The 10,567-nt window shown below is 29.6% G+C and overlaps 1 protein-coding gene across 2 annotated transcripts; it reads left to right on the top strand.

Moving 5' to 3' along the window:
• Window positions 1-3,207: 3,207 nt before the first annotated feature.
• LOC130800027 (ERBB-3 BINDING PROTEIN 1-like) lies at window positions 3,208-10,261 on the top strand. 2 transcript variants are annotated; one of them, XM_057663356.1, is made up of 10 exons: window positions 3,208-3,345; window positions 3,473-3,622; window positions 3,721-3,805; window positions 3,997-4,146; window positions 4,239-4,392; window positions 8,987-9,202; window positions 9,295-9,431; window positions 9,511-9,602; window positions 9,703-9,882; window positions 9,995-10,261. In XM_057663356.1, exons 2-10 carry the CDS (start codon window positions 3,532-3,534, stop codon window positions 10,072-10,074), a joined length of 1,185 nt encoding a protein of 394 aa, XP_057519339.1. In that variant the 5' UTR covers window positions 3,208-3,345; window positions 3,473-3,531; the 3' UTR covers window positions 10,075-10,261. The 2 variants fall into 2 exon arrangements, with proteins under 2 accessions (XP_057519339.1, XP_057519340.1); XM_057663357.1 differs by having other exon boundaries at window positions 3,213-3,345; window positions 3,521-3,622.
• The last annotated feature ends 306 nt before the right edge of the window (window positions 10,262-10,567 follow it).

The raw sequence follows: 10,567 nt of genomic DNA, 5'->3' as shown, positions 1-10,567 counted from the left end.
TTAAAGATCCTATTTAACACAATGTTTTTGAAAATGTTGTCTTTCATTATATTAAAATCTTAAAAATTTTTCATTCATGAAAAATAATTTAAGATAAAATATATTGTAACATTAAATTCTAATTAACTTGAAATATAAAAAAAAATTTGCAAATAAATCACTTTAAAAATGTTGCTCAGGTGTGGGCCTTAATAGCAATTAACACCATTTAATATTTGAAACCCCTTTTTCGTCTAATCTTGTGAGAAATCGTTTCAAAACAAGAAGTCTACATTCTTATTTTCTCTTTAATTTGTATTAGTTAGACTATTTAGCCTATATAGATATGCATCTCTTAGAGAGATCGTCTCTCGCAACAATTTGTGCTTCTTTTTAGAGTCCTTCCGTGGAATGGGCTAAAAACCGGCCTTATTAGCTACTTTTATGAGATGACCTCAAATAAAATATTTATTTTCTCAAAATATATATAAAATGGACTATTTAGACTATATATGAGGTGAGATGAAACTCTTAAATGGAGTATATAAGGATCATGCCCATGGGGAATTTGACTTATTCCTACCCAAAAACTCAACATTGGCAACTGACACGTATTTACTATTGAATTTTTTTTAATGATATATTTACCTATTATATTTAGTTTTATAATCAATGTTTCATTTTCATCATTTATATTTTAAATTATGTGTAATAAAAAATTATAAAAACTTAATAATATATTATTAAAATATGTAGCTAGACAAGATCCTATTTAACTTTTTTTATATATTAATCGTAATATATAAAATAAGCTAGCAGCTTGCAAAAAATTTATATATACAAATATAATGAAACGAATGAACTTTAACATCATTTTATCTATAAGAACCTTAAATGTTTAGGTCAATTGGTAAATAATACAAATTCATAGAGACGTATAGAACCCCATTTACATCTCTTAGAAGTATTTTTTAATTACATTAAAATCTTATTGGAAATTATGTCTAGAATCATAAACGGCTTGTTAGTGTTGCAATCCATTTAAATCATTGAAATACTTAATTTTGATTCTTAGCTTATTGTCTTGTAGAAGTAAAAAAGATAGTTAGATAGTATGAAAATCTTCATTGATGTGCGTTGGTGCCAAGTTTGTACAACATTCTTAAAGGTGTAAAACCTAACTATCTTAAGTATTATAACAACCAATGGCGAGATTTGAATGGACGATCATTGCAAGGTATTGGAATAACATATTTTGTGGGTATAATATATTTTGGAAATAATATATTGTATGGGAATATTTTTAGTTGTTATCTTTTATATTTTGTTTTCTAAAATTCTAGTTGCCTAAGTTAAGGTAATTCTAGAGTTAGCTTTGTATATATATATATATATATATATATATATATATATATATATATATATATATATATATATATATATATATATATATATATATATATATATATATATATATATATATATATATATATATATATATATATATTGGAGTTGATTGATTAATAAAAGTGAAAAAAAAGCCATAAGTTTATACTAATTCTACACAAGGCAGAGTAAAAATTGATAAATTTTTCTGATGCTTCGTGTAATTTCAAAAATTATGGTATTTTTCTATCCACTTTTTATCTTTAAAACTTAACATATACTACGTAATTTAATATTAAGACCTTTAATTTTTCGGGGCACTGTGCGATCAAACATGTTGAACATGCTCATAACCTCCTCTACATCATTGGAAAATTGATCGAATTTTTTTAATATCAATAGCATTGTACAATAAATTTTTTAAGTATTTAGAGTACTCTAGAATCGGTTTGCTAATGGATGAGGTATTAATACACGGGGATAGGCGTCCATGAACATTAGATCATGAAGGAGCATGAAACTACTTGGTTTAGTAGTGTGGCAAAATCAAGAGAGCTCGACGAGTAGTTGAGCTACATATTTCAAAAAGCTATCGAGTGTGTAGCCTTGCCCTACGGTTATGTTTAATATCTTTTGACTTATTAGAAAAATTGAGAAATTATTTTTGTCTATTTATTTATGCTACATAAACATACTAATCGAAAAAAAAAAAAACACAAAAACTCAAAAATTTTAGAAAAACACAAATTAGTTTTGTAATCTTATGAAATACAATTGAGTTTAATTTTTTTGTCATTTTTCATTATTGATTCATTCACTTATACATTTAGGAGCCTTAAACAACTCCAATAGCTCTTAAATAAGTGCTCCTAATAATAATATCATTTTTATTGTTTACTTATTTATTAGAATTTATTAGTTGTTGTCTAATTGGAGACGCTTATTTCAACTTTGTCTAGGGGGTTTTATTGATATATTTGTGTCTATAAGCATTAACGGGTCATTTTCGTCTTAATCATCATCGTTTTTAATGTTTATGAGCATCAATGAGTCATTTAATTTTAACTTATTTTGCAAACACATGTCTAAATAGTATTTTGGAGGACCAAATGAGAAAATTTTCAAATTTGATATCTCCAATCCATTTTAGAATTTCATGGTATTCTAATTGATGGCACATAAATTCTATCTCTATGCATTAAGGGGTAGATAAAATTGTTTTTGACTATTTGAAAATATTAGCAATAAATTGATGGTTCACACTTAAAATGGAGTTTAGGATAAAAGGTAATAATATATTACGATATTATCCTTATTAGTGATAATAATGACATTGTATTTAATTGATCTTTTATATAAATAAGAAATATACATGAATGAGCCATTTTTTTTCAGCATAATCCAAAACCAAAAAACAATTAATCATCGACTCCATCAAAATAAGGGACACTGATACATCATTATAGAAGAAAATCATTTTCACATTTTGTTTTTTAATTAGTGGGTCGAATTTAATATTTCTAATCGTAGTGCAAGCTTAAACAAGTTTTTCGGCTCGTGGTTCATGTCCGGTTCCAAAAAGTTTTTAAAATCGAACTACACCGACCAAAGCCAACAATTCAGATCGATTTAATACCACTTCTCGGTTAAGCAATGATTCAATAAAGAAGATAGTATAAAGCTGGCTTTATTTATTTATAATTTATTTACGGGCTATGCCAAAGGTATAAGAACACATTATGAGAATTAAAACTAGTATAGCTTTTTTGTTAAGAAAATTATACTTGTTATCCAACTGAAATAAGATCGGATTCTCGTTTATAACGTGGTGTTTGCCGTAGATCGAGACACCACAATAAGAAATATTTAGAATACTAGGGGGCCTTATATTTCTTCTCTTTATAAAAATGGATTCCTTCCTCATTCTTACTCCGTAAAACCCTAATTACTTCTCCAAAAGCCATCCGTCCTTCTTCACTGGTATTCTCTCCTTCAATCTTCTTGAAACCTAATTAATTTTCTTCCGAATCTCGTTTCTTCATTTGTTCATTTCGATCAATTTTGCATTGCGTAGTATTAATTCTCTTGTACTGTTTTCTGGTTTCAGTGATTGAGATTGAGAATATTATTGACATTTGAATTGATTATCGAGTAGAAAGAAGCATCATGTCGGACGATGAAAGGGATGAGAAAGAGTTGGATCTTAGCTATCCCGAAGTTGTTACTAAATACAAGAGCGCTGCTGACATTGTCAACAGTAATTTTTCTTTTTTTTTTTCTTCCTGTTTTTAGTTTGATTTTATGTATGTTTCGAATTTGAAATCGGAAATGTATTTTTTCTCCATTTTTATTCAGGAGCTTTGCAGCTAGTTATATCAGAATGCAAGCCCAAAGCTAAAATTGTTGATGTTTGTGAGAAGGGAGATTCTTTTATCAACGAGTATGTTATCTTCATTCAATATTTATTTATGTTTGATTAGTAAATGCGTAGAAGGTTTTCTTTGATTGTAACTCAATTCTATGAACATGCTTTCTATAATGCTATTCTTTTGCGCATTTTGGGTCTCTTTTTTGGAAATAAGAAATTCAGAAAGATTGTTATTCAAGGGGTTTATTTGTCGATGTTAATAGGAATACTGCGAACATGTACAAGAATGTCAAAAAGAAGATCGAGAGAGGTGTTGCCTTTCCAACTTGCATATCTGTCAACAGTGTCGTTTGCCATTTTTCACCGCTTGCGAGTGATGAGTCAGTGCTCGAAGAAGGTGATATGGTCAAAATGTATGCTTCTTGATTCTTGCTATCATTTAATTGTAACTGCCATTAGTTATTTGAAGTTAGTTTTTCACACTTGAGTGCTTATTTCAATGCAGTGATATGGGTTGTCATATTGATGGTTTCATTGCTGCTGTTGCACACACTTATGTTATTCAAGAAGGGCCCATAACTGGTCGGAAGGCAGATGTTATGGCTGCGGCAAACACTGCTGCTGAAGTTGCTCTGAGGCTTATCAGGCCTGGGAAAAAGGTATTATTTATCTTTTTCTATTAATGAAATTGCATTGTTATTTGGTAATTGATGTTTGAAAGGATAAATGAACGTTAGTAAGTGTTAGCTTGCTTGATCACCAACTTCATGGCCCTTGGGGTGTCATATTATTTTCTTATGCAAGGTTATTTTGCTTCTTTTATGGCTTTTCTTATTTTGTCTTTTTCACGTGCTTGAACATCTAAACAAGTCTACCTGTCTCTTGGCTTTGTTGTATGTTCATGTGATCTGTTATAAGAATATTACATAATTATGCTTTAACTTCTAGATTTTCATATGATTTTGATACTACTATTTTTATAGATTAGGAAACTTGAAAATTTAAGCTTGACGTTCGTATGGAAGTAAATGATTTTTTAAGATTGCTCAAACTTCTTTCTGATTGTTGGGACCAAAAGATGTAGTAGTAATTTTTTGTGTGGTTTTGGTATGTTTGTGGCTACAGTCAAACTCTTGGTTTTGGCAAGTTGGTTGCTACAAGGAAACTCTTCCTGTATCTAAAGCTTAATTTCAAAGTGATCAAATTTTTCAATAATTATTTACCTTATTGTCTGATTCTTTTGGTATTTTTATAAACCTCCTAGGTACATCTATGTACTCTTAATAAATTTCTTCAAAGGAAGAGACTTCAAAAGGCTACAAGTGGCTAGGTGCTCACTAAAGCTGTTTCTTTAGTTTATACTGTTATCATGAGAGCTTTTCACATTTTAGAATCATCTACTCTTGGTTAATGTGAATCTATTTTTTTACCTTACACAATCATGATTAGGAATACCAAAGCTTTTGCTGTTTTCAAAATCGAAGTTTGATTTTCCTTTAAATGAGGTTTATTTGATTTTTCATTTCTATTTTTGTGAAATTTTGTTAGTTTTCTTAGTAGATTTTTCTTTATAGTTATCTCTGTTGGCCCTTATCCTGGATGTCAAAGTTTGAACACCACAAGGATAAATAGATCTTGGATTAGATATTGCTTTTTTGGCAGTGTAAGGAAAGAGCATAGCCTTTTGTGCATGTTATCTGCATTGTTTTCTCCTTATTCTCGTGTTTCTTAGTAAGCGATTAATTTTAAAATTCCTGTAAAATGGATACTAAATTTTTTTTTTTACTGATATCTTGATTTCTTAAATGAGAAAGTCACTATGGATAATATGTCCAACATAATTTTTCATAGTGATTACTTTATGGATTACTTATGTGCCAATCTGCCTACATGGCGTGAGACTTAGAACATGTTCTCTTCAACTTATTTTTTGAACTTATTACTTATTCTTATTGAAATCAGATCAGATCAGACCAGAACAGATTAGATTTGTTCAAATCAGATCAGACCAAATCAAATCAGACCAGATCAGATCAGATCATGATTACTTATTACTCCCTCCTATTCAGCTGAACTGTCCCATTTGACTTTTCACACTTGCCGAGGCAACATTTTAACTCTTAATATCTCAAATTATGCTTAATTAAAAATTATAAAAAGTTGATATTAATAATCCTTGTATTGAGACAAATCAAACAAGATCCCATATGACTATGTTTTAACTTATAGATTAAGAGTAAAATACAAATTAAGAGTGATAAGTGAATAGTGCCAAAAAAAAATGGGACAATTCAGCTGAATAGGAGGTAGTATTATTATTATTATTATTATTATTATTATTTTTGAAAGACTATTATTATTATTATTATTATTATTATTATTATTATTATTATTATTATTATTATTATTTTTGAAAGACTATTATTATTATTATTATTATTATTATTATTATTATTTTTGAAAGACTATTATTATTATTATTATTATTATTATTATTATAAAAACCCCGTATTCCATATCATAAAACGGAAGCTTTACAAGAAGTTGGTGGGGAGACGAGCCACAAGCTGAGCACCCACACTTTTATTATTATTATTATTATTATTATTATTATTATTATTATTATTATTATTATTATTATTATTATTATTATTATTGTAGGTGTTATAATAATAATAATGTAGTATAATAATTACTTAATTAAAAAAATTATTTAATTAAGTATTTAATTAAATAATAATAATAATAATAATAAATAATAAGATTATTAATTAATTTAATTTAATTAATTAATTAACTAATATTAATATTAATTAATTACTTGATTACTTTAGAAATAAAATAGTTATTTATACATAAATAACAATTCTAATAATAATAATATTAATTAAAAAATATTAATGTTAATTAATTAATAACTTAATTAATTAAATAATAATAAAAATGAACAAATAAATTATAATTCTAATAATAATAATAATACAATTAATTAATTGATTAATTAAAATATAATAATATATAATTAATTAGTTTTTTAATTAAACAATAATAATAATAATAATAATAATTATTATTATTATTATTATTATTATAATAATAATAATAATAATAATAATAATAATAATAATAATTATTATTATTATTATTATAATAATTATAATAATAATAATAATAATAATAATAATAATAATAATAATAATAATAATAATAATAAAATGTTCAAATCAGATCAGAAAGATTCAGATCATACCAGATTAGATCAAATCAGATCAAACCTTAGTAAATTCAGATCAGACGAAGAGAACAAGCCCTTACACTTCCTTTATCATGAGTTTTATGAGTGTTAGTCTCTTGGTTTTGTATTTGTTACGGACTAGGGCAACTTTGCCGAGGTGATCAATCTAGTATGCTTATCACTTGCTTTCCTGTTGCCTACATCCTGTTACCATATTCAAGGCTTTATGGATTAGAGTGTTTGTGTTTGTATCATTCTGCCTTGCTTTGGCTACATGTGATTTTGTGATTCGATATGCCTTGAGTGATATTGTTAAACTTGTTTCAACCTCACCAATAGCTGCCAGTGTCAACAGCATATGAACTTCAAACCTTTTATCTTGCATTTGTATTGATCAGGAGTAGTTTCTAGATTTGCTGCTAGTGGGAGACGGACACTGTGTCAAGGTTATCTATCCATTACGCTGATAATCTGCTATCCTGTTGCCTTTTTGTTCTGCAAATAGGAGTATTTCTGGATTAAATTTGATTATTAAGTGTTTTTTCCTTTTTCCTTGATGTGCATAATTTTTGGTACAAAGTTGGCATCATGCAGACAAGTTTTAATAATGTATCGGCAACAAGTTTGGTTGTTGCTGGTGTTATGTCATTTTAATCCTTTTCACTCTAACAAGTTCTGTCATTAGGATCCTTATCAATCGTTTCTGTCCATGTTCTGTTTACCTCACCCCAAGTAAATTTTCATTGCTTGATCATTGTTGTATATGATGACAAGTGTTTTGGGCTTTTGGCTGTTTGGATGTTGATCCAATGAATCTATTAAAGTTATAGTTACACTGATAGAGCATCATGTATTTCAGTTCCCTTTTGCTGTTGATCATTATTATCTGGTGATTTTATGGGATTTCATTTTTCGCTTGTAAGCATCAATGAAGTGTGTTTCCAACTGCATAAAAACTGTTTTAAGAGAAACCCAGCTAGACTAGCAAGGTTGCTTGATATGATGAAGACAACCTGGGCTATATGGGTTATTCATCCAGTGAAGCTTTATTGTCATAGTTACACTGATTGAACGTATTTTGTTACGTGTTTCACTTAACTTACACATCACCCATGGTAGGTCAAACTATTTTGTTTCTTCATCAAATATGCTTTAGTGTCTGTGGTACTTATTTCAGGTTGCACATATTCATATTTAAATACCCTCTGGAAGTAATTGAAATATGGAAGTCATTTTAATCAAGAAGATTGAAGTACTTGTGGTTGTAATTTTACAATTATGTATATTTAAAATGTTAATACCCATCAAACATATATCTAGAATTCACAGCTTAATTTGATCAATTAATATTTTTAAGAGAAAATTAGTGGGTTAGAGGTTGTGTTGGTCAAGGATAGTAAAATAATTTATTGGATCTTGACGCTGGATGCCTTGTTTTATGAATCATTATTTGGAGTCTTGACTGTTATTTCTTGCTCATGCTGTTGTAACAGAAAGATGTCTTGACTATTGTCATGTGCTACTAGTAGTTTTCTTCGTTTCAAATTTCAATCATATTGTGGTATTCATAATTGTCCAATCTTGGTACTAATCCCAATCATTTTGCCTAATTTTCTTATTTTTTTATGGACCCTATCATTTGCTTTTAATCTTATCTACACATTTCAACTCTTTTTTGATGTCATCCACACAATTTAATCTTTCTCCGTTTAATACATAATTCCCACCGTTCCAAAGTCCCATTTGCGCAATGATGCAATTTCGAGTATATCCAACCTCTTGTTGTCTTCTTCTTTATGCAACATCTTTATGTTTGGACTTGCGCTTTAGGTGATTACTATGTTATATGTTGAGTATTGATGTGTAGATATTCATCCAATTTATTGCTGACTAACGTGCAATTCATCATTGTTCTTTTGATCTGAGATGCTATGCTTATTTGTATACCAAAATAATTTCCTCTCTGTATAATCTATATGTAATTCATCAGTGTTCTTATTGCTCTTTTGTTGTAACAGAACAAAGATGTTACAGAAGCAATCCAGAAAGTTGCTGCGGCCTATGATTGCAAAATTGTTGAAGGTGTGCTTACTCACCAGATGAAACAGTTTGTGATTGATGGAAACAAGGTTGTGTTGAGTGTGACAAATCCTGAAACGAAAGTTGATGATGCTGAATTTGAGGAGAATGAAGTGTATGCTGTTGATATAGTTGCAAGTACGGGTGAGGGAAAGGTAATGGTGGAAATTTGTTTCAGAGTACTAGTTTGTTCTGAGATTAATATTTTTCGGTTTATGTCTCAAATAGTTCATGTTTGTGGATTTAGCCTAGAATGTTGGATGAGAAGCAAACGACCATTTACAAAAGAGCTGTGGAGAGGGCCTATCACTTGAAGATGAAAGCTTCAAGATTTATATTCAGCGAGATTAATCAGAAATTCCCGATCATGCCGTTTACAGCCAGGTCAGTACTATTACGTATCATCCATCTTTCACAGGTCTGCCAGTAATTGTTTTGAAATATAGTTGAGTTTATTTAATAGGGCTTTGGAGGAAAAGAGGGCTCGCCTTGGTTTGGTAGAATGTGTCAATCACGATCTTTTGCAACCATATCCGGTACTTCATGAAAAGCCTGGTAAGTACTATTTCTTTCAGTCTAGCATTCATCAATGTTATCAGAAATTCGTCACAAGCGCTTCATCTTCTTGTGCTTACCGTAGATGCTGAATGTGCAGGTGATTTAGTTGCGCATATTAAGTTCACTGTTCTTCTAATGCCAAATGGCTCGGACCGTGTAACATCCCAGTCGTTGCAAGAGCTGCAGCCAACTAAAACAGTTGATGATCCTGAAATCAAAGCTTGGTTAGCATTGGGAACAAAGACAAAGAAGAAAGGTGGTGGGAAAAAGAAGAAAGGTAAGAGAATGCAACTCAGGATGGGAGTAGGATTGTACATAAAGAATTTGTAGAGCCAAATGTTAATTCTCTTTTTTAACGTTCTTGACATCTTTAGTATAATTATTTTCAGGCAAGAAGAGTGACAGAGCCGAAACAGAAGAGTCAGCAGCCATGGATGCAAGCCCAAATGGTGCTACAACTGAAAATTAATTAGACTTGAAATATGTGACATGAAATTTTGTTATCTGTTGATTCTCTTTTGTATTTGGTTGTTGTGGGCAACTTGGAACATCTATTCAGATGCTGATGTTTTAAATTTCATGTTGCCTCGCTTAATGTGTAAATTTCTGGGTTTGAGCCCACAAAAAGATTGTTCTTGATACAGAGTAGGGGGGGGGGGGTATGGTCCAAATGGTTTGGAAGGAAACCTATTACCTATCTATTCTTGATCATTTGGGATATTATTGATCACTTTCTTCTTTGTCCTATTTTTAGAGGTACAGGTGTGGATTGTTTTTTTTTTTTTCTCATTTAGATTCTGTTTTCGAGTGAGATAACAGGATGGGGACTATTATCATGACTTGGGATTGTTGTGGGGCATAGAATGATAGAAAAGTTGGTTTTCTTCCTCGGATTGGATGTTGGTTGTAGGGCATTTGTGTTTTTTTTAGGTGAATAGTCTACTTGAACTCTGTTGCACCTC

This window comes from Amaranthus tricolor, chromosome 14, assembly GCF_026212465.1.
Source record: "Amaranthus tricolor cultivar Red isolate AtriRed21 chromosome 14, ASM2621246v1, whole genome shotgun sequence".
NCBI classification, from domain to species: Eukaryota; Viridiplantae; Streptophyta; class Magnoliopsida; order Caryophyllales; family Amaranthaceae; genus Amaranthus; species Amaranthus tricolor.
Note: the sequence above shows the minus strand (reverse complement) of the source record. Positions and strands in the feature narration are given on the sequence as shown.